The sequence below is a fragment of the Aspergillus pseudotamarii genome, assembly GCF_009193445.1.
Source record: "Aspergillus pseudotamarii strain CBS 117625 unplaced genomic scaffold BDV38scaffold_41, whole genome shotgun sequence".
NCBI classification, from domain to species: Eukaryota; Fungi; Ascomycota; class Eurotiomycetes; order Eurotiales; family Aspergillaceae; genus Aspergillus; species Aspergillus pseudotamarii.
In genome coordinates this window covers 193,287-217,393 of record NW_022475055.1, presented here as the reverse complement: position 1 = coordinate 217,393, position 24,107 = coordinate 193,287, and the positions used below count along the sequence as shown (strand labels likewise).

Below are 24,107 nucleotides of genomic sequence, written 5' to 3'. Positions count from 1 at the left end.
TATGGTAGGATATCCAAGGTCAGAAGTCATTCGTAAAAATTGTTTCACTGTCGTGTACATCGTGTGAGTACGTGTTGACATAGTAAGACAACAATGGCGTTTAGCAAACGCTTCAAGATCACCAAGGCAGAGCACACTAGAAACTCAATATAATAACATATTCTACAGCCAAAGTCTCTGGTGGCTTTATGATGTACCAGCCTTTGTTTAAGCAAGGTCTTTGGATTGGTGCGTTGCATAGAGGTCATGGTTCGTGTTTGGGAAGTATAGTCTGGAATCCGACCTTAATCGAGCAATGAGAGCGGTCGGAAATGGGCATGTAATATTCTATATGGGATTTAAAAAACCTGTATAATGAAACCCATGGCGTTCATCATAATATATCATACCAGATACCATTTACTATATCAAATAGTATCAAGTATGTCCTTTAAGGAGGCTGTATTGACAGCATTCAGTTCTCTGATTTGTAGTCGTCATCTAGCTTTGTATACGAAGCAGATCGATGGTAGACAAAGCCTCGTGCATTGAGGATGATCCATGCAATATAAGACATGCGAATAGTTGAGGGACGTGTTCACCCTGGATATCCCTCAAGGTATTGTATATCTCAGTTTCTGTCTCATAGAAGTCCCGCATCCATGTAGAGAGGTATGTCTCGTCCTGCACGATACTAAAACCATCCCCTTCTTCTTCAGCAAACCCGTCACTGTTGTCGAGCCGGACGACGAAATCAGATGCGTCACCATTCAGGACGAATTGCTGGTACTGCTGTTCGATATCTGGAGTCCAGGGGCTGCTTTTCTGATCTTCCCTAAAGCTTGTTGCAAAACGACGATCACAGAATTTCAAAACCATATGGCCATTCAAATGTAGAGACTGACAGGAGTGGTCCAACAGAACGACCATTGCACATGAAAATGTGAACGGTTCAAAGGTATGCGTTATTGTAGCTTTCACCTGTTGCTTATCAATGTGGAGTGATATCCCATTGCCAACCACATAAGGACATCTGAAATTGCTTAGTATATCACATCCTTAGTAGTAGTTCTTTACTCTGCCACTTACTCTGCCACTCTAACCTCCAATTTGACTGGACAGATGCTATGAATACCACTGCTACCACTATTGTATCGAAGCTCGGCTCAACACCTCAATAGGAGTTTCTATTACTCAAAAAGATATCGTAATATAATTGGCCAACATAGGCCAAGGCTCTTTCTTTCTCCTTTATTGGAAATTGGCTGCGTAGCACGGGATGGCTTTAGTAATCATACAGCCTTGCATAACTAACTAACTAATAACCAAACACTAAAGCTTCTGCATCGAGTTCTTTCGAAATATTCCAAATAGAAAACGTGACTATAATTGTGTGTCTCAATTATATCCATTGTAACCAAGCTATGCATTGTCCGTGTTCCCAGTATATGCAAAGTATGACTGTAGTAAAGATGAGAGTAAAGTTGGAGGTATATGGGGAATTAATTCATGTACTCTGTAGAACAGAAGAATATTACTCCGTATTGCCGCAAAATATCTACCCATTCTCGAACTCACCCCAGAATTCACCCATATTACCCAGATCTCCCAACAAGGCTCACTCAGGCCAGGCAACTATCGCCTGACCTCGTCCCAAGTTCATACTGGGTAGAGTAGCCTAAGTTCTGATCCACTGAATGAGGAGTGACTGCGGCAAAAAGTCCGCCTGGGCTCTCCGCCTTGTTTGCCTATTTCGGAGTTGAGAGGACAGCTGGGGCTTCTTCCTTAATGACCTCAGCGTCCACCGCTCCATTTTTTTGCCTCTTCTTTTAACATAATTCATTGATGACCCAACTGCTGTCGCACGATTCTCAGTCCTTTCTGGGCGAGACTTGTGCATTCTACCTGACTTACTTTAAAAACAAGTTTCCCACGTCCCTCAACACCATTCAAGACAAATTCGTCGCAACCATCTCTGCTGAAACGCCTTTGTCCTTGCGCTCCCTTGGGCCCCCACCAACTTGGATCACCGAAAACACTTTCGCCGCCGACAATCTTACACTTGCTGCTACCATCCTTGCTTGCGCACTAGCAGTAGCCATTATGTCCTGGCGCTCTCCGTTCAGTAACCTCTTCCGTCGCTCTCCACAGTATTCCACGGTCTCCAATACGCCGCAAGTCAGCGATAGCGATTACAGTTACATCGTCGATGGTGCGGCAGGCACATATGGAAATCAAGACGACAATGCGCCAGACACACTTCTCCTTAAACACAAAAGGAACGCATATGAGTTGAATTTCCCGGCATACGCCATTAATGATGGGACGCTCAGCGTTCGCGAATTGAGGCGGCGAGCTGCAGAAGCGACAGGCGCTCCCGACCCAAAGCGGGTCAAGCTACTCTACAAGGGCAAGCTTTTGGACGACGATGACCTATCCTGTCGGGATGAGGGGCTCAAACAACAGTCGGAGGTGCTATGCGTGGTATCGGAGGTTGGAGAGAGCACCCCTAGCGAGGGGTCCGACGCGGAGGATAAGGCCAGCGACTCGGCGCCTGCGGATGATGCGCCCCGGCCAAAGAGGATTCGCAACCGGAATAAGAACAAGAAGAACAAGAATAAGAGAAAGAACAAGGATGGCGCTGACACTCTCGCGCGGCCCACCGACCAGAAACCCTCTGCATCCCCCAGCAGATCGACGCTGCCAGCGCAAGCTCCCAACCTCAAAGCCTTCAGCACCCCACTTGAACAAGCACAGGCACTTTCAGCATACTTTCAAAGAGAGCTGCTGCCACTTTGCGATGAATATATTGCCAATACCCCGACCGATCCTAAGTCGCGTGAATTTGAGCATGCGAAGTTGAGCGAGACGATTCTGGCGCAAGTGATTCTTAGGGCAGATGGCATTGAGCCCGATGGGAACGTCGACGCTCGAAACGCGCGCAAGGCACTGGTCAAGGAAGCGCAGTCCACCCTCACCAAACTGGATCAAGCAAAGGCATGATTGGCTAGCGCCTCACCGGTTCGATGTTTGCTGTACATTTTTTATGTTACCAAGTTTATAGCTAATCACTTGATGTCCTCATCCATCATTGTATATGTCATGAACATATTGGCAGATATTGTTGCTTGATATGAATATAGAATCCGCGTCATACTACCATACTACAGTGCGCATTAAATGCATCATGATGGTTCCTTCCATGGCACTTACCCCTTTGGGTTGTGTATCTGGAAGATCCTACATAGCCTTTAGCACTTATTCTGATCTTCCAGTGATGTATGATTAGATACTGTCGATCGTAATCAAATTACTACTAGACAAAGGCCACGTGGGCCTAAGCTAGATGATCAATGAGGAGTGTTTATGCTGTGGCAATGGATCTTTTTGAAGTCCAATAGAGTTAGCCTCTTCTGCAAGTCAACTCATCCCGGGCATATCGCTTTCGTCTTTGGATAATGAGATCTCACGTGCAGAAACCTAATTAGGCGTTCCTCATGCTCAACTTAGGGTTAAATGTAAAATCCTTGGAGGTTCCAGTCTTCTCACAAGGCTGTCTCACATCCAGGCTTTGCCGAAAGTTTAGAGTCAACACTTCTTGTTGACTGGTCCCAGGCCAAAAGTCTATTGGTCGGTGATCATTTCTTGTAAAGCCACGGAAGAACCAGTAAGATTCTTGATTGGGACCATCACAGTCCGTGGTATAAGCAATCTGGTGGGGTAGCACAAGGGTGTCCCCTCGGAATACTTCATGAACTGCTCTTGGTTTGAGGACGGTCACATTGTGTTAATTAGTGAATGGATTCAGCAAGGAGATTTGAAGGTGGATCCGATGCACCTGGGGAAGGTCATTAGATCTCAGCCACATCGTCTCCTCCGGAGTACTTCGGCATACTCCGTATACATACATCGGTACATACAACCAATGTCCATGACTAAAATTGGAAGGACCTGTGCATCTGTGCCGCTGAGATATTGAATACCACATCTGGCCATGAAAATTAGTACTTTGCAGACAAAGAGTTATAACTCTAATTGAAGTTTCTGATTGATCGATCCTGGAGTACTTTATCGGCTACCGATCGTCGGTACGGAGTACGGAGGGCAGGGAATGATGCAGAACTGCTTTTACCGAAGTGAGGCAACCGAATGCACGGATGGTCTGGCAGTGGATAAAAGGGGGCACAGCCGACGACGCAAGTGGAAACGGTTTTGTGAGAGATCACCTGCGAGGCCCTAGTGCCGATGAGGGAGCACATGGCTGGGACTCGAGGTGCTCCAAGACCTCCATATCGCCCATCATGAATCATGATATACTGAGGAAGTACCCGTTAGGTACCCAGTAAACCTTACCAGATGTAAATTGACACCGGGGTTGACAGACATTTGACCTTGGAAGGTCTAGGCTGTTTCGGCTGGGGACCTGGCATGGTGACTAGTCGTTAGGCTAAAGAACCTTAGTCGACACCCGCCAAAAGGTAACTAAGCTCCGACAGAGTGATAGCGTGCCCCATCGCAATCGTTCTCTTTCTTCTCTGTAGTTTTTTGTTCTCCGCCCCTTCTTCTCCCCCTTCCCTCCCCGTTCATTCCATTTGTTCTTCATTTGTCTCCCCGACTCTCGTTCTATGTAGAGGGTCTTGAGTTCCATACCTACTACTACTTTCGTCCTAATAATAATTTGATTCACCATCTATTTCTCGTCCCCTTTTCTTGACCATATTCTTTTATTATTATAATTATTATTATTATTATTTTCTTTTGCTCTCTACGATTTGCATTTCGTGCGCGTCCTTGAACTGACCTTGCAGGCGCCACAGTCCAGCCACACTCTGGTTCGCTCGCACTCCTTTTTTGTTCCTAATTTTTCCTTTGCTTCTTCCCCTCATTTTCCAGCTTTCTCTTCGCCCCTCGACGGGTTACGCCCCCCTTCCCCGTGCGACTGTCATTTCCCTCTTTCTTTGATTGTCTTCCCTGCTGGAGATTAATTCTGTCTGCAATATTACACGGGACTCTATACTGTGCACTGACTTGGGGATCTTGTGCCATCTACCATCGTCGTCAATTGTTGGCTGATCCCGCTCCCTGAACCGAAACGCATCCACGGTACTGCGTACTGTCACCGCCGGTATCCGTTCAACTATTGCTTCAGCCCCAATCCTCGACATATTCTCCGCCGGTCCCCTATTTACTCATAACTCTTTCGGGCCGCTTCCTTACTTCCCCTTTTTTTTTCCCCTCTCCCACCGGCCGAGCAACTGCCCGCAGCGTCCCCAGCACCCTTCCGGACCACCTCCCAACTTTGAGCCGAACCCGCTGCTCGGCTTGCACTTTGTGATCTTGAGGCAAAGGTGCCCGGTGGCTGGTGCTTAAGGTTCTGCATGCATTGGGATGGCATGATCGGGGAGAAATCTAGCGAATTCATTCTCTTTAATCTCACCAGACAAGTACACCTGTACCCTCAACTTGGTTCCAGCTGGACTGGCCTTGTTTCTTTGAGTTAATTTCATTGCTGTTGGAATGGCGGGAGCGGCAGCGGCAGCATTTTCTTCAGATGTTTGGTTGTCGTCCGGTGTAGATTCAAACCAGCACCAGTGGGAGTTTTCAGTCCCGCTTACACCAAATGTAAGTCTCATTTGGCCCATGTTTGTCCGCCGGCCTCGGCCTTGGTGCATTCTTGAGATAGAAAGCCCCCGCCACTCTCCCTTGTAGGTCTACGATCAGCTAACCTTAAATCTTCGGTAGAGTACCGTTCGTCGTTCTAAGTCCCGGTCTTCATACGAGTCCACCAACCGATCAAGACGTAATTCTAGGGGATCCCGTAGCTCCTCACTGTCAAAGCATGCCTACGCACATGAGTTAGGATATATGAGTGCTCGAGGACGAAGAGATGTTAGCCATGGCCGGCGGGGAAGCGAAGCTGGGAGCTCGCGAGATGTCTATGGACAGGATGCGATGAGTCGCAGCATTGGCAATGTCAGGAACTCGGAGGATACATATAATGGATCTCTAAGGAAGAGTGAACTGAAAGAGGGTGCTGGACCATACCCGGAAGACGCAGACGATACAAACTGGATCCATCGTGACAAGCTAGCGAAAATCGAAAGTGAAGAGCTGCAGCAGATCCTCTTCCAGCGCCGAGTAGGATCAGGGAGTATTAGGTCCGGGCGTGGAAGAAATCTTGATATGCACCACAATGAGGTTACAACACCGCCGATAGAACAAATGGAGCCCTGGCCAAACCTGGAAGGTCAACGAGAGATCACTGGCTCCCCGACAGGTCTTGATAATGACACACGCGGCAACTGGGACCTTCGCAAGCCTGAGGAGATCGCGGCGGACGACGGCGCATCTAGCATATACCACAACCCTGCTCTTCGTAAGAGCTCGTCTCGAATCCCCATTCCCACTGCTAGTACCGCGCCTTTGAACCGTTCGCGTGCGAATACCATTAGTGACGAGGAGACCCTGTCATTTGGTATGCCTCGCAGGGCTAGTGAGCCTATCACGGTAGATTCGAAAAATGCCTCGCCTCCGGCTGCTGGGAGCCGGCCTGCCAGCCGGGGTGTCCAAGCCCAGATTAACGCAGCCAAGAAGACGCCCGCTAAGGGTGCGGCTGGCACTGGGACTCGGAAAACATCCGCTCCTGCATCAACAAGGAGGCCTCCTCCCCGAAGTCGTACTACGTCCAATAACAATTCCCAGCGTCAGGGAAAACCGGGTGACCGTCCGAAAACTGCTGTCAACCGCCCTGAAGGGGACCCCCCGTGGCTGGCGACCATGTACAAGCCAGACCCGCGTCTACCCCCAGATCAGCAAATGCTGCCCACTCATGCGAAACGGATGCAGCAAGAGGAGTGGGAGAAAGAGGGCAAGACACCAACTACGTATGATCGCGAGTTTGCTCCATTAGCGGTTGGTCATGATGGTCCAAGGCCTGTGGAGAGTATTGAGAAGGTGGAGGATCCAGGGGAAAAGCAAGAGCCAACGCCTTCGCAGCCCCAGCCCGAACCACCAAGCGCACCGAAGACCCCAGACCCGATCACCCGACCAAATACAGGCACTGGGTATAGTCCTATGCCCAAACTGCAAGAACCTTCCCAAGCGGCTCCCCAAGCGGCATTGACACCCAAATGGAGTCCGCCCGTTGTGACGGCAGAGCCACCGCCGCCAAAGGAGAAGAGTTGCGGATGTTGCATTGTGATGTGATGTTTCACCTCGTACTTCGCTCCCAAGCGATTCGTCATTTTGATGGCGACTTATTCTTAATTTTTCCTCGGAATTCTTACCCCTGTTTCGCATTTTATTCCTTCGGTTAGCGTGTCAGGTTGGTTGTTGTTGATCACCAGTGCTCTCTGCTTTTAGGACCTTTTTAATTTCCTGCCCATTTTATTGTCGCTCCATCCGGATTTTCCAATTTCTTGCGTTGTGGCTAGTCGCTCCTTGCATGATTCCCCTGTGTCTGTTGTACTTCGTATTTCCTTTCATGTCAATCCAAAGAATACTATTGACTCGTGGTCTCTGCAAGCTCCCAGGTCAAGAGCCGTGATCCCCCGGGTCGTATACAAGTGAAGCAGCCGGGGGTACTTCTGATAACGACTTCACGATGCATTCCTTCGATTCTCTTTCGATTTGACTAATTTGACCGTACAGTTGAGGTTTATTCCCGTTTCCTTGTCTCTGTTTCATTTCCTTTGCATTAAAAACACCCAGCATCAGTTTCCCGCGACTTGCATCCGATCCGAGCGAGGGTCGAGAGAGCTATTGAAGCAATTGACCAGCAGTTTTTTACTTGAACTGATATCCCAAGTATATCTATATACAAACAAACCATCAGTATTTTAGAATTGATCGGTAGTAATAGACATCATACCCTATGAGTACCTAAGTATTCAGAAAGTAGTACTAAAAGTGAGCCTGAGGTCCGGATCGACATCATCGCCCAGTCATCTTACATAATCTGGGACTAACATCATTTCCCGGACAAATTAGTCAACCGCGGGAAATCGCAAGCAACAATAAAGTATAACTGTATATAAACCCTATTCCACCCCTCCAATCTCCCCCTCCAATATCCTCTCCATCGGAGAACCCAGTTGCCCACCATTTCTTCCATCTTCTCTCGTCTCTTCGGGTCCTTCGCCGGTCCCACACCAGCCGCCATGTCTGCCGCTAAGATTAAAGCCCAGGGCATCATCAACGAAAATGCCGTCGGTAAGTTCAACTCCCTCCCCCGGGGCCCAGATAATAAAAAGCCGCGCCTCTAACCCAAGACCAAATAAAACAATCTAGTCGTCTTCTCCAAGTCCTACTGCCCCTACTGCTCATCCAGCAAGAGCGTCCTCGACAAGCTGAAGGCGAAGTACAAGACCATCGAACTTGATGAGGAGAGTATGTCTAGATAAACCCCCCTGGGCCGCTTTCTCCCCAAAACTATATGCTATGATGGCCCCTGGGATATCTTACGGAGACTAACTTTGTTATCTGTAGGCGACGGCGGCGCCATCCAGGACGCCCTCCAGGAAATCACCGGCCAACGCACCGTCCCCAACATCTTTATCAAACAGAAGCATATCGGTGGAAACTCGGATCTGCAGGCTCGCAAGGATGAGCTGCCTGCTTTGCTGAAGGACGCCGGTGCTCTTTAGATTATGCTTTAGAGATCGTTGTGTATACCATAGACGGAATGCATTTGTTTACATGATATCCTTGCTTTGTGTGATGCGTGGTGGGTTTCTGTTTTCATGGTGTGGGCTCGGTGATTGAACGTAGGTCGGCGAGGTTCGGGGTTTGTAGACGTTGGGTTCGTGTAAGGTTTACCCTGCGGAGTATGGTGGTGGGGTTGGGGGGTGAGGTGATTGGTTCAGTAGGTGTCTGTGCTAAAGGTATCTGTGAAGAAAGTTTGTGTAGATGGTGAGTTGAATGAGATGGGTTTATTGGTGTTTTGGGGTTTGGGGTTTGGGGTTTCGGTGTTTGATCGAGTTGGCGGAGATTGTCAGTGCTCTCGAGTATACCGCTTAGAAAGTTGGTGTCTGGGATTTCAATCTATACTACTCGTAGACTGATAGATAGACTTCGATTTGAGAAGATTGAGAGGGATTGATTGATTGCCTACTATTACATGTACAAGATAAAATTACACAATCTTCTGCACGACAGTCCCAACCGGCCGTTCAACAATACCCATTACTCCATCCACAACACTCTGTCTAGCACCCTCACTCGAAACATTCTTACCAGCGAGATAATTCAACCAAACCAACCGACTAATCCGCTCATCGGACACGCGCCCCAAGAACCGCACCGGCTTCGCGGGATCCGGATGGAAAAGCGCATCCAACTCCCCACGGCCACCGCGCACAAGCAACAACGTCTGCCCCTTGGGCACGTTCTTCCTCTGTCCACCACCAAACAGACTCTTAAAATCATTCAACGCAGTCCCAAACGACTCATCCTGGAACTCGCCCTGCGAACCCTCCAAAGCCTTCGCATTCGCCTTCTGCGCCCGCCCCGTAATCCCCCTCACCCAGCCATCGCGCAGATGCAAGAAATCCGTATTCCGCGTAGGAACAATCCGGAACGCAGTCTTCAGCCCATCTCCCCTGATAACGGCATCCCAGACCTCATCCCCCCGCTCCGCATCCAAAAGCAACTCCTTCAACCCCTGTCTCTCCGTCGAAACCAACGATGTCGCAGACGTCGCACCAGGCGTATTAACAACAACCCCCTCCTTTGCCCCTGGCGGGTTCACCGCTGTCTGCACAAGCCGTTGCTGCAGCTCCGAGATATCGCTCTTGGCCACATACATCCCCACAACATACACCTGGATCTTAAGGAACGACACAGTCCGGATCCCCAGCCCAAGTAACTGATACTCCTCTTCCTCGACAGACTCGGGAACCTCATCCCCGGCTTTCAAAGCCCCCGCATCAAGGCCCTTCGGTAACCTGATCACGCTCGGAAAGGTAGGAATCGTGCTCGTCCCCGTAGGTACCTCCTCCGCGCCATCTTGTCCCTGTATCCGTATCACCGATGGATTACCCCCGAACCCAGCCGGTCCGTCTAGTTTCATTGCTCCCTCTTTCTGGACCGGGACTTGGTTTTCTTCTTTCGTTGAAGGAGAGGCCTGGTCGAGTCCGAACACATCCAGCTTGATGACCCCGTACATCGCCGCGGCGCAGGTTACTATCCCTGCCGCGGCAAGTGTCATTGAGTTTTTGGACCGGGCGATCTCTGCTTCGCGCGCGCGCGAGCTGGTAGAGTTGCGGAGCGGGTTCTTGGGTGTGGTGGAGCGGAGGGTGCGGGTTGTGCTTAGCAGGCGCTGAGGGGTTGGGGTTGCGCCTGTTGGGCGGAGGTATTGACGTCGGATGCATTGTGTGCAGGCCCGGAGGGGTGTGCCCTGCATTGTTGATGTTGGTGGTCGCATTGTTGCTTTGGTGTTCAGTGGTTTGTTGTCTTTAGGTTGCGGATGGGCGGATGTGGTAGGTTAACCTTGGTTGGCTTGGCGGCGATGATGTTTCACGTGACTTTAAGTTGCCCTTGGTTGTGGTGGTTGGTGATTTGGATGTTTGTTCTGGGGGTTTATTTTGGGGGTATTTAATTGGTGACTATGGTGTGGCTGTTGAGGTGGTGGTTGGGCTGAGATAGCTCTGTCGTATCAAGTGCTGTTTGAGGCTGATGGCATTGGATCGGAGGTTATACATGGATATCATTAAAAGCAACCAGTTTATGAAATCAAAGCACTACGATACTACAACTCTGTGTTTCCCTCCACCACTCACAGTAACCGTCGCCGTATCATCGACGTAGTACACGCCCTTGTAGATATCGTTCCCGTCAATTGTGATCGACGGCTTCTCCGAGCTCCTCACATACGGCAACGTCAGATTCCCCTTCGTCCCAGGCGGGACGGAAAACTGCAATGTGTACCCATCCGGGCTCTTATCCCAGGACGCCTGGAACTTTCCGAGCGACGTCGTGAACCCACCCTCGACGGTTTTGAGATCGCCGAACTGCGGCGCAATTTTCCACGTCAGGCCGCGCGGCGACGTGATGGAGAGACCCAGAAGATAGGTTGTCAAGGCATTCGTTGGACCGGCGGACCACCCATGTGCATGCGAGACATACGATGGATCGTGGCCGTACCCGCGGTCGGATCTATAGCCGAATGAGCCGTCTACTAGATATCCCTCGATTACCGTGCTCTGGGTGCCGTTGGGATTATTGAGATACCAGCCCCAGCTTCGTCGGATGAGCTCCAGCGCTCTGGCGGACTGGCCAATTTCGAAATGACCCTGGATTTCAAAGGATGAGATGAATGGAGAGATGTTATTCGGTAACTCGGGCGTCTCGGCACCGATCGGGGTCCAATTTTGCAGGAGATTCTTGGAGATCCGGCTGGCTCTTTCTGGGTCGACGACTCCATAGAGTAGGGCTAGACTGTTTGCATCCTGGGGGTGTAGAGACGTGATCGTGGCGTTGTCTTTGAATGCACCGTATTCGTCATCCCAGCAATACTCGTTGATGGACTGTACCAGATCTGTGGCTTGGGCGTTCCATTTGTTTGTGAGGGTGCCGGATCCTGCCCAAGTGGCTAGCTGTGCGCCTGTCGTAAGGGTATGGTATAGTCTAGTGTTTGTTAGACAAGGGAAAATATTGTGGATGGGCAGTACTTGCATCATCTGTGCTTCGCTGTTGCTGTATCCCTGCTGCCATCTGGCCCAGTCGCGCGTGCCGGTGACATTCAACAGGCCGGTTGAATTATCTACTTTGTTGTAGATATAATCCATGGCATTTCGGTACTTGTTCCAGTTCTTCGATAGAAAGGAAGTATCGTTAGTGTAGAGCAGATAGTTGTACGTTCCTATCATGGACCACATGTGGTAGGTATCCGAGTTTTTTTGACTCAGCGGTGGTCCTGACTCGTCGAAAGCGCCCGTTGATTCATCCTGTCACTGTTAGATGTGAGAGATAGGTATCTGCAGAAGGGATATACATACCTGAGTATCGTACATTGTCTGCAGGGCATTCTTCACGCTTTCCAAGTCGCCAGTGCTAACGAATGCCGCAGGAACCGCTACGCCCATGTCGCCTGGCCATACGGCACGATCTCGCTTCGCACCGTCCACGAGAATTGTATCTCCAGGTCCCATCGTCGCATTATTGGCCCATCCTTTCGTGAGCATTGGCACCTGGCGACCCGTGTCCACAGGGACGGCATTGGTCTGCAGCGTGTAGGCTCCACTGTACCAGATGCGGTTCAGGAGATCATCATTGGAATGGAAATATCCTTGATAGGCCCGCAGATTAGACCAAGTAGGCTGGAAGCCAATCTCCAAGCTCACGGCATCAACATCGACTGAAACTTGATCCTTTGTGACCAAGAATACAGACAAATACCGAAAACCTCCACGAAGAGACTCATCCGGCATAACATACGACGCGGACCCATCTTTCGTGAAATTAGCATACAAAGCACCATCGGGACCCTTAAAAGCGCCATTGGAGGAATCCGACCATTCTCCGATCCAATTTTTTGCTTCGGAGAAAGCCAAGCCCAGGGCGCCACTGCCGCCTTTGGAGGTGAAATTCAGGGTGACGATGCCGCCCACCTCGATCCCGAAGTCGAACACCACTGCCGATCCATTACCGTGCAACGTGTACGGTTTAGACTTTTGATAATCGACCGTGGCGTTCGGTCTGGCCAGCGATACGATCGTCCGCTTAGGGCTGGCGGTTCTGGATGATGGCGCGTAAATGTTTTCCTCCCACGGCCCTGGAAAGGCGCTATCTTTCGGTCCGGCGCATGTGACGTCGCGCCAGCATTTTTGCGCCAGGGTATATTGAAAGAGAGCCAGCAGGCTCAGGAGGAAAGGAATCCGGTACCCCAGAGCCATTTTTGCCATTCAATGGGGAGTACCCAAGGGGACTCGGTAGCAATTTACCTGATCGAAAGGTGAGTGGGAGAGAGTGTACAATACAAGAAACCATTCATTGTTTTGTTTTTTGTTTTTTGTTTTTTTTTTCTTTTGGTCCGGCGGGATACGTGGAATTAAGTACTTAACCTGTCCGGCTGACTTCTATATTAGAGGCTTGCCTAATCGGTGTTGGAATGTTTTGCAGGGGGAGGGGGAAGAGGGGTTGGTTTTGGGTCTTTTTCCCCTTGGCTGACACTGTTACCCTATATAAATGCCGGATTGCCCAATATCGGTAAAGTGTTGGCTTCTAACCGTTCGTCCAGCGATCAATTAGCGTCCTCGCTGGGGACCTTTTCGGCTCTCCCCGTTTGGCTCCACTTCCACTTCCTCAATTCTCTTCTCATCATTCACCATTATTATTATTATTATTATTATTATTATTATCAATATTAATGTTAAATACTAATATGATTCTAAATCATTACTGGACCCTGAATAGCCCGATGGTCAGACAAATGGAGTCCCCGGGGCGACGGGAGTCGGCTTCTCTGCCCTCTTTTTCCTCTTGTCCTCTTTTCGCCTAATTTCTCCCTAGTTCTCGGAGAATTCCTGTTGTTTTCTAGCGGAGGCAAGGAGTCAACTGGTATGACATCAGCCAAGTGCTGAAAGATTTAGCGAAGGATTGGATTCTCAGGCACCGTTGACCATCGGGTGTCGTCTGTTCCTCGCCATCATTCTATCCGGGGGTGGTATCAGAGTAGTTGCGCTATTATGGCTCAGCAAGAAGCATTATTGGCGGAGAATATATACAAGCTTCTGTCAGGAGAGCTTCCTATCGGGGCAGCGATTGACACATCCGGTGACGCGCAATTCAATCGTTCCCCTTCCCCCAGTAGCCGATCCTCTTCCGCATTTTTGCGATTTAGGCGAACCGACATGCTTCGTCGTCGGGGTGCAGATCAAAAACTCTCGGTACATCTGCCACCGAAAAGTTTAGCGAAAGTCTGATCGATATCATCGAAATGTGGAGATAAATAGAAAGTATACTAGATGAGGATAGTAGTCTGTAGACCCGCGGAGCTCTGTGTAATAATCTTTTCTTGTCAAGAAAAGATCCCCGACAATGCGTTGGCTCAGCACTCCTCTTGTCGCGGTTTCCCTGGCGCTAGGGCTATCTGCTATTGGCCATGCGTCTCAGGTCGACCGCAAGGGCAATATCTGCACGGTCAAAGCGAGCGGCAATCAGTCGGACGATGTGCCGAGACTCCTCGAAGCGTTTCAGAAATGCGGCAACGGGGGCACCATTGTCTTCCCTGAAGACCAGTCGTATTGGATCGCTTCGCGCTTGAACCCCATCCTGAACGACGTGTCGATTGAATGGCGGGGGAAATGGACGGTGCGACTTCCCATACTTTTTGTCACCTCCTACCATGTGCAACTAATAGAAAATCCTCCCCACAGTTCTCCGATGATCTAGGTTACTGGCGCAATAACTCTTACCCTATTGCTTTCCAGAATCATGCTGCTGGCTTCGTGATCACAGGACATAACATCACCATCAATGGATACGGCACTGGAGGCATCGACGGCAACGGCAATGTCTGGTATACCGCAGAAGCGGGCAACACTCAGCCCGGAAGACCAATGCCTTTCGTCTTCTGGAATGTCTCGAACGTCCACGTTGACAATTTCTACGTCAAGGACCCGCAGCTTTGGGCCCTCAATATCATGAACGGTACCGATATGCAGTTTAACAACATCTACTGTAATGCAACAGCAGTGGATGCACCTTGGGGGGAGAACTGGGTCCAGAACACAGATGGGTTTGGTGAATAAAACTCTGCTTCCCATTTCAACGTGCATAGCCTAACACGTATCGTCCGATAGATACAATGGACGCGAAAAACATCCGTCTCACTAACTTCGTATATCAAGGCGGAGATGACTGTGTCGCGATCAAGCCTAGATCCTACGATATTGATATCCACAACGTCACCTGTCGTGGTGGAAATGGCATCGCCATCGGCAGCGTGGGCCAATATAAAGAAGACTCGAGCGTCGAGAACGTACGAATCGACAAGGTCAAGGTACGTGTCTTCCTCCTTCATCAACATGTCCCATCGCAATGGTCACTGACGTACACAGCTCATCCGATACAACGAAGACATGCACGGCAGCGCTTACATCAAGACATGGATTGGCGTGCCCACCCCGCAGGACTCCTATGAGAGTGCCGGTCTCCCCCGCGGCGGCGGCTGGGGCAATGTCAGTAATATCATTTTCTCGAACTTTCAGGTTCAGGGTGCCAATACAGGTCCTATGATCTATCAAAATGAGGGCAATAACGGCTCGTTTGCTGGTACGAGTCTCATGACCGTTTCTGACATTACTTTTGCCAATTTTACGGGCTATGTCACCAATGAGAATGAGGTGACTTCGACTATTTCGTGTTCCGAGAACCATCTTTGTTATGATATCGTCTTTGATAATGTGGTGTTGTATCCCGGGAAGAATGCATCTGAGCCTGGAATAGGCTCTTGCAAGTGGACTACTGACGGCGGGGTTCTGGGACTGGAGGGATGTTGAACTTGCGAGTTTTATATGTCAATATTTGGGTGATTCAACACATGATCAAAGGTATGTATATAAGAGGTTAGTATTTGCTCGATGGCTTGAAGTCTCATAGTAAACTAATTGAAAGCTGGCACAAAGACTGCCCGATAAGTATCGCATTTGTTCTTCCACTAAGTAGCGGCGTCTGTATCGAGGAATATTAATCTAGTTTATTAAAGTGCGCACAACAAAAGATACTGAATAATTTTGATGACACAAGAAATAAGCGATTGGGTTAACAGTGTAACTGATCAGTCCTATATCTCAATTGCATGCTGGCTGCAGTGCCGACATCTCCCTCCGCAGATGCAAAGCTCATACTAAGCGCGAATCACGTCAGGCCAACCCGCCAAAACCCCAATCACCGCAAAGACTGATATCTCAACAATCGAGCGACAACCGTTCGATTAGTTTAGTTATTATGTCGAAACTGTGGAGTATCTTTGCGCAACGGATGCTGAGAAATAGTGCAGGTGTCAGTCAACTATAAGTATGGTTCAAGATGTCTAGAAGCTATCTTCATTTTCTCAACAACTATCAGTTGGACCTCTTTATTAACTCTCAATTGAAATATAATACCATGGGTCCGAGATACCGCAGCGTAGCAGTCATTGGCACCGGCCCATCGGGTGTTTCTGCCGTCAAGGCCTTGAACGATGAGAAGATCTTCGACACCATTCGTGTCTTCGAACGACGAGATCGAGTCGGGGGCCTCTGGCACTATGACCCAATCCCTGACCCTTTTCCGACCTCTACTCCATCAAATGTGAAGCAGAGCAAAATCCCATCAAACTTCCCAACCTTCACACCCCCGATACCTGAAGACACAACAGCGCGGACAGCCATCTACGACACGCTTGACAGCAATGTCGGCGCCGGAGCCATGGCATTCACACATTCCTCGTTTCCAGAAGCCAATTCCGCCCTATCAGTCAGGCAATATGGGAAGTCGAATCCCTCCCGTCCGTTCCGGGTTGTGGCTTCATACCTAGAAGACCTGTTCAAGGAGTATCTCCACCTCGTCTCTTTCAATACAACAGTAGAGAGAGTAGAAAAGAAAGACGACAAATGGACCGTCACGCTTCGGAAACCAGGTCATCCTCATAACAATCAGCCAGTAGATTACTGGTGGCAAGAGCACTTTGATGCTGTGGTAATCGCATCGGGACATTACAATGTCCCCTGGATCCCGGACATAGCAGGTCTGGACCAAGCCTCCAGTACCCATCCGACGAAGTTCGAACACTCGAAGGCATTCCGCTCAGCGAACGATTACGTCGATAAGAAAGTCATCGTGGTCGGAGGGAGCATATCCTCCGCTGATCTTGTAGCAGATCTACACCCGATCGTCAAGGGACCACTGTATCTCTCTCAACGAGGGAAAAACGAAGCTTTGCAAGCTGCCTGGGAGCTTCCCAATGTCGAGGGGAAGCCGACGATTGAGCGCATCCAGACAACTGAAAGAGGAATCAATGTGACCTTCGCGGACGGGAGTGGGGTCGAGAACGTGGATAAAGTCATATTCGCGACGGGTTTCAAGCTTGCCTATCCGTTCCTGAGTCCCAATCCTACCACGCCCAACAATCGCGTAGCCGGGTTCTACCAGCATGTGTTCAAGATCGGAGATCCATCCTTAGCGCTAGTAGGCCAGGTGCGAGCGGCGATTAGTTTCCGGGTCTATGAGTATCAGGCTGTCGCTGTGGCGCGGTATTTTGCCGGTCGGAATAAGAAGGCTCTGCCTAGTCCGCAGGAGCAGGATCTGTGGGAGGTCGAAAGACTGAAGTATAAGGGCCCAAGCTCCCTCTTCCATGAGATTAAACCTGATTTCAAGGAATATTTTGACTTTCTCCGTGATGTAGCTGGCCCACCTGCCCCGGGGACAAGAGCTTATGAATTACCGCCATGGGATGATAAATGGGCTGAGCTTGGATTTGGGGTTTTGGGCCTGAAGGATCAATACTGGAGATCTCTGAAAGCTGCCGCAGGGCAAGTGAGGGCCAAGCTGTAGGGATATGTACATATAGCTATGTGAGAAGAATCTACGTGCGATAGAGCTTTTGCTGGATTCTGAGCAGGCAATCTGATGGGTAGTCACATTACCGCTAAGATATTCTTCTATAGTGGAACTAAATTCTATCTCTGCCATGAGTTACATCAGTCCTTTATCTCATTGGTCTGTTCTACTGAGTAGAACGCACCTGTTTCCAAACAATGCAATGGTTATAGCCTCATTGATACATCACAGTGTCCTCTGCTAGCATCTATCGATTCTAGAAGATATCCAGGGATACTTCTCCGATCCATTTTAGGCATATATAAAATCTCTGAATTACTATACTATGGACATACATCACAAACCCACCAATCAGAGATATACTAAATCTACAAGAAAAAGTCAACCAATCAAATCTTCCGCGCGGGGCGAACCAAACAAAAGCTTCGATCCAAAGGTAAAAAACCGGCGGAACCCAGAAAACGAACCAATCTCCAACGTCGCATTTCTTATCACCCCCCAGTCTGGATACCTCAGGTTATCACCTACCATCCCACTTTACTGCAACCTCCCATACTCAACAACCACAATCAACCACCTCACCCTCGAACCTAAACATCCCCACTCACCACCATGGATAAATACACAAAAGCCCTCGAGCTCATCGACGCCGCCCACGCGCAAGACCCCAAAACCATCACCCCTCCTGACTCCCCCGCACCAATCCCTTACGAACTCCACTACGCCAACAAAATGACCAAATACCTTTCCCTCCGCTGCCCCTCTGCGCCCGAAACACTCCGTCTCGCTATTCGCGCTCAACATCTCAAGCGCTGGGAGGTCCCGCGGTCTTCGTACCCCATGACTAAAATTGGGTACCATTCGTGGCGGAGTGGTCTACAGAAGCGGCAGGCAGAGATCGCGGAGGGGATCTGTTTGGAGGCGGGTTATTCGGCGGAGGAGGCAGGGAGGGTGGCGGCGTTGGTGAGGAAGGAGGGGTTGAAGAGTGATTCGGAAACACAGGTGTTGGAAGATGTGGCTTGTTTGGTGTTTTTGGATGACCAGTTCGAGGAGTTTGAGAAGGGGTATGATGAGGAGAAGGTCTTGGGAATTTTGAGGAAGACGTGGGCTAAGATGTCGGATGAGGGGCGCGAGTTGGCTCTGAAGATTGACATGTCTGAGAGGGCGAGGGGATTGGTTGTGAAAGCTTTAGAGGGCTAAACTTATGCTTTCTCTTATTATTGTATATAATGTTGTTCAATGATATGTTCTTCAGGTGGAGATATTCTATTGTGATGCCGGTTGGGTATTAGTCGTCTATTAGTAGTATCGAGTATCATCGTTAATGTTCCCCTTCCTGAACGCCCGTCGCTGTCTATTATGCCCATGAAATCAAGAAATGCCCGAAATGAGCCCAGATATTCAAGCACCACCTCCGAACATTCTTAAAAGAGCAATCGCAGCTCCCGCCGCGACGCCACCAACAAAACACATCTGCACTCCACCCTTAATGCCCGCAGCAATGTTCTCTCTCCCATGCCACCCCCTTACCACACACGTCTTGATATACCCAAAGGCCAGCAATGTAACTGCCATCACCCCAATACTCCAGTAAAGGGCAACAATGACCTGACTGAAGATGAAATACGGTATAAGTGGAATGAATCCACCAACAAAGTAACCCAACGCAAGCGTAATAGCGGAGATCCAAGCCTGGTTACAATCCGGCTCGGACTCCTTATGATAAAATGTAATGAGGAAGTCCAGAAGCCGATCATGAGAAGCATGCAGTGAGGTATTAATCTGAGAAATAGCTTCTTCCGGGAGTGCATATGCAGAAAAGATATCACGGACAATCATAGATGTTTCGGAGGGAGAGGTTTCAATGAGTTCTTTTGTTTCGCGCACTGTTGTTTCATATGATTCTCTATTTGGCAACTTTCGTTAGCATGCTGCGATCCTATCGTGTTTTGGTATTCTGGAAAAACTTACGCTTCGCTCTTCGCCCCAACGTAGCCGCCCAGGCCCATGGATATAGCACCCGCTGCTAGTTCGGCGAGACCGCCTAGGACCACGACTTTTGTATTTCCAAACGCCGAGAGACCGGCGCTCAGTGCAAAAGGCACGGTGAGTCCGTCTGAGAGGCCTAGGATGGCGTCCGACACGATGCGCGGGTTGATCCGTGAGCGCGAACTGCTGGTACTTCCCGATTCGGATGTAGGAGAGGAAGGACGGAAGGTGCTGTAGGATCGCTGCGATTCGATGTCATCCTGATCGCTGTGGAGAGTGGAGTCGTCTGGTGCGAGTAAGGGTTTTCCTGAGCTCAAGTCAGCTTTTATTCCCATCCCTAGGTGATGGTATGCGTAGACGGACCAAGTTTACCGGCGGAACGTTTATCTTGACCGGGAAATAATTTTTGTTTCAGGAACAACAGTGCCATGATGATGCGTCGTTGAAGGAGAATACGAAGATGATAGCGACGTATGAGAAACACTTTGTTTTTCTTTTATACAAGGTCGATCCGATCGACGAAAGAGGAAGGAAGTAAGCAAAAATGCCGGCAGTGACACTGACGTCAGAACGGCAGATAAATGGGCCCAATCTAGACTTCCGCCGTGTATAAGCTTCCAATTATCCAGCACACAGTGAGCCTTTACGAAGGAGATTGAAATAATTAGCAATGGATAATCGATGAATGAGACTTTTCCTGAGGTCTAGCTCTTTCTTATTTATAAGAAATCCATCACCTCCTGGTAAAAATCTTACATTCTTCTATTCCAAAAACACACGGCCCAGGTCTCCCTGCGGCCTGGCCAATCACATCTCCGTTAATAGTCAGCTCTCGAAGATCCTTTCTCCAATCTAAATTGGACAGTGCGACAGTGGTCCAGGCTTTGTGAATGGAGTCACGGTGATTGGCGCGATGACTGGGCTGATTACAATTAGGGAGATTGTGAGTGGTGGATGTTTGGAAGAAGGTTCTCTTGCTGCAGGTATGATGTCGGTTTGCCGTCGGACTCGGAATTATTTTGGAATATACCGAGACTAAAGGAAATTGAACATTAGGCAAACTTATATGTACGCCGTTTCATTGGATCTCCCGGTAGCTGTGGGTTTTGCTCGGTCTTAACCAGTCTCGGTCATGTCGGAGATATGCCTCTTAAGTCGCTTGAAGTCTCAGTTGAAATCGCCTCTGGGCTTGTGCTCACCAATGACACGCTCGACGTGCAGCGCCTTATTGGCAACAGGACAATCACTCAGGACCAATTCGATGCGCTGGCTGCAAAGGGATTTCACTCGCTCATCTCAAGAGCAGGGGTGGCGCCAGAAATGTGCGTGACGCGAACATTTGAGTCGATGGTGTAAACCAGATACAGCATGTTGAAACTGGCGCTGTGACACTGTGCCAATACGATCTCCAGGGTAATATGAGTGGCATTAAGAATAATCAAATTTTCTCTATCAGAGATTGCACTGCATCGTCTGATATTCTTTGCCTTATGAAATAGAGGCAGTTTACCCGTTTAGCAGTCTAATTATTTATTGTCAAGCCTTCAATATGCATTGATACAGAGAGTGAATATTGCATGCTATTACTCTACGGACTACTAGCTACGCTACATGCTTAACCACTCTTATTCATACAGTATTCTAACAAAGTAAGCCACATACAGAATAAAGATTGTGTCAATGTATTACTCTAATGCATGTAACGTCATTTCTAAATACCACAACTATTATTCATATCTTGAGCACAAGAACTGATGGGAACTCATTAAGAAACGCTTGTCGGCTCAGTCAAAATCATCCCTGCTCTCGAGCGTGTGATGTAAACAACAAAAACAGGGCACGTCTGCGTCGCGTGCATAGAGCGATCTCGCCCCTCTCTTTCGTGAATCGCATCAAGCGCCGCGGGCTGAATGACAACTTGCACTAACTGAGTCACCTCAACACTACCTATCTGCAGCTGCGCCGGGTTCGAGCGCAGGCAATCATTCCGCAGCTTACGGATTTGTGTCTCAACGTCGTCGAGGAAGCTGTTGGCAGTCTCCCCATCTCCAACGTGAAGCGTGACCGCGCCGATCTGCTCGCTCGCCTGCTCTGTAGCTCCGCTGTGACGGAAGGTGGAAGATTGGGTTGTGAGGCTGAAGCGTTCGATGTTGCCGTTCTCGGGTAGGAGATGAAGAACATGGATTGTGTTACCAAACGTGCCAATAACAGGAGCGCAGAAGGAGTGATGGAGGGGGTTAATGTGTTTATAAGATGGGAAAGTATGATTATGGGAGTTATACATTGCTAAATGAAAAGACACTGATTCTTGATTTACTTGTAACTTGTCAAAGGTCATGAACGAAGCCTACACTCATGTGAATTGAATATCGGGGGACTTGAGACATGTTGCACCAGCAAACACTAGTAGGTACACAGTTATAAGTCAACAATCTTTCATTGGACACAGCCTCGTCATTCTCGAACCTCTTGGTTATGTCAAGTTAAACCAATTCGGTCACATTTCATCGAGACCCTAGAAAAAGGTTTTGCTTTCTAGAAACTACGCAAAGTGGGCCACGAATGGCAGTGCTATCTTTATAGAGAACTGAACCTTAAGCCGAATTGACATATGAATGCATTAATATATATGACAATGAATGGGATATATCTAACAGGATTTGTATAATCAAAGGATATCTTCTCTTCGGGTGCAGCTAATGAGAACAGGCAGAGTCGAGAATCTCATAGCGCAATGGCAAGGCCAAGGATACCAGCAGCGCCGGCCAAGCCAACTGCAACAGCACCAGTAGGGGCAGCACCAGCCTCCGAAGTAGAAGACTGGGAGTCAGACCCAGAACTACCGGTCGCCTTGGGTCCGCTGGTGGCGGTGGAGTCGCCGGTCTTCTGAGCACCGGTGGCCTGCGCGTCGGTTTGGTAGGCAGTCGAGAGGTAGGTCTTGACATCGCCGGGGAGGCTCTTGTACCAGTCGGGATAGTTACCAGCACTGATCTCACTAACAAAGGAGGATTGGGAAGCGGGATTCCCCATATTCTGGAGTAGAGAGCCAGGGATGGCAGTCATGAGCACCGACATGATGGAAGGGGGAGGCGTTTTGATCGAGGGCATGTTGGTCGGCATGCCTTCAGGCATCTCTGTCTGGGTAGCACTATTGCGGGTCAGCAGTCATTCTAACTATCTGGTCGCCACCAGCACTTACAGGCTTTCAAGCTTGTCAATGTAGGACTGGGCGCTGTCCGTGTCCCCTGGCTGGGCTTCAGGGGCAGCCAGGGCTGTGGCAGCCAAAATAAGGAAGGGAAGTGTCTTGAACTGCATCGTTGTACGGTATAAAGAACGTTGGAAAACAAAGAGGGTACTATATATAAACTTTTTGCTTCAAGCAAAAGACAAAGTATCTATAGGTAAACTTAATGAGCGAAAGGAGTGAATGAGCGCTTGAAGATCCTGTTCTGAATAGCGACCTTGGTGGTTTATATATCCTTGAGGCAAGAAATGCGGAAGCACACAATTTTACAATCAAACTTCTCAACATTCAGGTAGCTTGTCCAGAAGTGGTATCACTCTCGCGCTATACGTCTCCCGTGGGCAGTGATCAACACGCTCCAAGAGACTACTGCTCGTGTTTAAACTCGAGATTGACATTTTAACACCTGTCTCAAGCCGAGCCCTAGAATAGTCTTTTCGAGGTTCAGGGACCAAACGTAATCCACTCTGGAGATGCTTTCCCACAGACTCTGCGCAGATCAGCGTAGATCCACAGCTAAAAGGGGCTGGTGCAGTGGGATGAGGCTCATCATCTCGTATTGCGGAAATGAAGGATCTTGGGTACCAACCAACTGCAGCTATACTACGAAGTAGCCGATGTATAAACTCTCGTCGAACTAACCTGTTAGGACAGGATCGAGGGAAGAGGATCTGCGTCAGGAACAGGAATAGCACAGCGTGGGTCACGAGGCGCACACCACCACAAAGATTGGCCACACGTTAACGGTCAAACAGCTCACGTCTTGGATCCCATTTTGATATAGATCTATAACTGCTCGTGTTAAAATTAGGGAGGCAAAGAGAAGGTTGCAGATGTATCCCCATTCGATACCCCTGATCTGTTAGTACGGAGTAGTTGTTCGAATAAGCCCTGAGCCAATAGTGCTGGCGCTTTCAAACGGAAATACGAGGGACCACTCGGACCACAGTTTAGATTTGCTGGTTCACTTCTCTTTGGAAATTCAACTGTGGGTTTGCTTTTTCGTTCATTTCTTTGTCTTCTTCCTCTCTGGTCCAATTTTGGACCTTGCAGGTCCCAACTAAATTTATTATATTCAGCTTTCTATTTTTGTTATTCCCTTTCTCTTTTAAAATGTGATTAACACTCCATTTGGACTATATATCTTGTTGCTAGGTTATGCATGACCTGTACAATTCAGCCACAAAGATGTGCAATTGATAGCCAAAACGCATACATGCCATAAAGTAAGGACTCCGTGCATTCCATCTTACTCTAGAATACTCCGAAGCTCCAAGCATTCTATGCAGAGACAAACAATACCAACCTCGTCGCCATCATGCAGGGAGCGGGGTTTTCGCATTCGGTTTTCTTC

The 24,107-nt window shown here is 49.0% G+C and overlaps 11 protein-coding genes across 11 annotated transcripts; 5 read left to right on the top strand and 6 right to left on the bottom strand.

Annotated features, from left to right (window-relative positions):
* Positions 1-480: 480 nt before the first annotated feature.
* BDV38DRAFT_284749 (uncharacterized protein) lies at positions 481-909 on the bottom strand (the record flags this gene model as incomplete). The annotated part of the gene is made up of 1 exon (XM_032060339.1): positions 481-909. The coding sequence occupies one exon, from the start codon at positions 907-909 to the stop codon at positions 481-483; it is 429 nt and encodes a 142-aa protein (XP_031911733.1).
* Positions 910-1,738: 829 nt separating this feature from the next.
* BDV38DRAFT_134789 (BAG family molecular chaperone regulator) lies at positions 1,739-3,356 on the top strand. The gene has a single exon (XM_032051355.1). It carries the CDS (start codon positions 1,825-1,827, stop codon positions 2,980-2,982), a length of 1,158 nt encoding a protein of 385 aa, XP_031911732.1. The 5' UTR covers positions 1,739-1,824; the 3' UTR covers positions 2,983-3,356.
* A 2,140-nt stretch (positions 3,357-5,496) lies between these two features.
* On the top strand, positions 5,497-8,624 carry BDV38DRAFT_272683 (uncharacterized protein; the record flags this gene model as incomplete). The annotated part of the gene is made up of 5 exons (XM_032057524.1): positions 5,497-5,601; positions 5,722-7,125; positions 8,073-8,190; positions 8,269-8,367; positions 8,467-8,624. The coding sequence occupies 5 exons, from the start codon at positions 5,497-5,499 to the stop codon at positions 8,622-8,624; spliced, it is 1,884 nt and encodes a 627-aa protein (XP_031911731.1).
* Positions 8,625-8,935: 311 nt separating this feature from the next.
* Positions 8,936-10,420, bottom strand: BDV38DRAFT_251819 (chalcone isomerase domain-containing protein). Its single transcript, XM_032055074.1, has one exon. The coding sequence runs from the start codon at positions 10,400-10,402 to the stop codon at positions 9,113-9,115; it is 1,290 nt and encodes a 429-aa protein (XP_031911730.1). The 5' UTR covers positions 10,403-10,420; the 3' UTR covers positions 8,936-9,112.
* BDV38DRAFT_251818 (putative alpha-L-rhamnosidase B) lies at positions 10,421-12,959 on the bottom strand. The gene is made up of 3 exons (XM_032055073.1): positions 11,976-12,959; positions 11,653-11,924; positions 10,421-11,604 (listed from the first exon to the last, which is right to left on the bottom strand). Exons 1-3 carry the CDS (start codon positions 12,879-12,881, stop codon positions 10,719-10,721), a joined length of 2,064 nt encoding a protein of 687 aa, XP_031911729.1. The 5' UTR covers positions 12,882-12,959; the 3' UTR covers positions 10,421-10,718.
* A 1,057-nt stretch (positions 12,960-14,016) lies between these two features.
* On the top strand, positions 14,017-15,479 carry BDV38DRAFT_284743 (putative extracellular exo-polygalacturonase; the record flags this gene model as incomplete). The annotated part of the gene is made up of 4 exons (XM_032060338.1): positions 14,017-14,289; positions 14,355-14,721; positions 14,781-14,980; positions 15,039-15,479. The coding sequence occupies 4 exons, from the start codon at positions 14,017-14,019 to the stop codon at positions 15,477-15,479; spliced, it is 1,281 nt and encodes a 426-aa protein (XP_031911728.1).
* Positions 15,480-16,074: 595 nt separating this feature from the next.
* Positions 16,075-17,514, top strand: BDV38DRAFT_294519 (uncharacterized protein; the record flags this gene model as incomplete). Its single annotated transcript, XM_032062516.1, has 1 exon — positions 16,075-17,514. Exon 1 carries the CDS (start codon positions 16,087-16,089, stop codon positions 17,512-17,514), a length of 1,428 nt encoding a protein of 475 aa, XP_031911727.1. The 5' UTR covers positions 16,075-16,086.
* A 358-nt stretch (positions 17,515-17,872) lies between these two features.
* BDV38DRAFT_251815 (DUF4202 domain-containing protein) lies at positions 17,873-18,781 on the top strand. Its single transcript, XM_032055072.1, has one exon. The coding sequence runs from the start codon at positions 18,133-18,135 to the stop codon at positions 18,718-18,720; it is 588 nt and encodes a 195-aa protein (XP_031911726.1). The 5' UTR covers positions 17,873-18,132; the 3' UTR covers positions 18,721-18,781.
* Positions 18,782-18,800: 19 nt separating this feature from the next.
* BDV38DRAFT_251814 (VIT1/CCC1 transporter family protein) lies at positions 18,801-20,234 on the bottom strand. The gene is made up of 3 exons (XM_032055071.1): positions 19,873-20,234; positions 19,492-19,816; positions 18,801-19,426 (listed from the first exon to the last, which is right to left on the bottom strand). Exons 1-3 carry the CDS (start codon positions 19,937-19,939, stop codon positions 18,922-18,924), a joined length of 897 nt encoding a protein of 298 aa, XP_031911725.1. The 5' UTR covers positions 19,940-20,234; the 3' UTR covers positions 18,801-18,921.
* A 1,040-nt stretch (positions 20,235-21,274) lies between these two features.
* Positions 21,275-21,793, bottom strand: BDV38DRAFT_284739 (uncharacterized protein; the record flags this gene model as incomplete). The annotated part of the gene is made up of 1 exon (XM_032060337.1): positions 21,275-21,793. The coding sequence occupies one exon, from the start codon at positions 21,791-21,793 to the stop codon at positions 21,275-21,277; it is 519 nt and encodes a 172-aa protein (XP_031911724.1).
* A 440-nt stretch (positions 21,794-22,233) lies between these two features.
* BDV38DRAFT_284738 (uncharacterized protein) lies at positions 22,234-22,824 on the bottom strand (the record flags this gene model as incomplete). The annotated part of the gene is made up of 2 exons (XM_032060336.1): positions 22,234-22,657; positions 22,709-22,824. 2 exons carry the CDS (start codon positions 22,822-22,824, stop codon positions 22,234-22,236), a joined length of 540 nt encoding a protein of 179 aa, XP_031911723.1.
* Between the last annotated feature and the right edge of the window lie 1,283 nt (positions 22,825-24,107).

Coding starts and splice junctions, on each gene's coding strand:
- BDV38DRAFT_134789 (XM_032051355.1), top strand. CDS start 1,825: ATGACCCAACTGCTGTCGCACGATTCTCAGTCCTTTCTGGGCGAGACT.
- BDV38DRAFT_251819 (XM_032055074.1), bottom strand. CDS start 10,402: ATGCGACCACCAACATCAACAATGCAGGGCACACCCCTCCGGGCCTGC.
- BDV38DRAFT_251818 (XM_032055073.1), bottom strand. CDS start 12,881: ATGGCAAAAATGGCTCTGGGGTACCGGATTCCTTTCCTCCTGAGCCTG. Junction 11,925..11,975: donor AGACAATGTACGATACTCAG/GTATGTATATCC, acceptor TAACAGTGACAG/GATGAATCAACGGGCGCTTT. Junction 11,605..11,652: donor AACAGCGAAGCACAGATGAT/GCAAGTACTGCC, acceptor AACAAACACTAG/ACTATACCATACCCTTACGA.
- BDV38DRAFT_251815 (XM_032055072.1), top strand. CDS start 18,133: ATGGATAAATACACAAAAGCCCTCGAGCTCATCGACGCCGCCCACGCG.
- BDV38DRAFT_251814 (XM_032055071.1), bottom strand. CDS start 19,939: ATGGCACTGTTGTTCCTGAAACAAAAATTATTTCCCGGTCAAGATAAA. Junction 19,817..19,872: donor ACGTTCCGCCGGTAAACTTG/GTCCGTCTACGC, acceptor ACTTGAGCTCAG/GAAAACCCTTACTCGCACCA. Junction 19,427..19,491: donor GTTGGGGCGAAGAGCGAAGC/GTAAGTTTTTCC, acceptor GTTGCCAAATAG/AGAATCATATGAAACAACAG.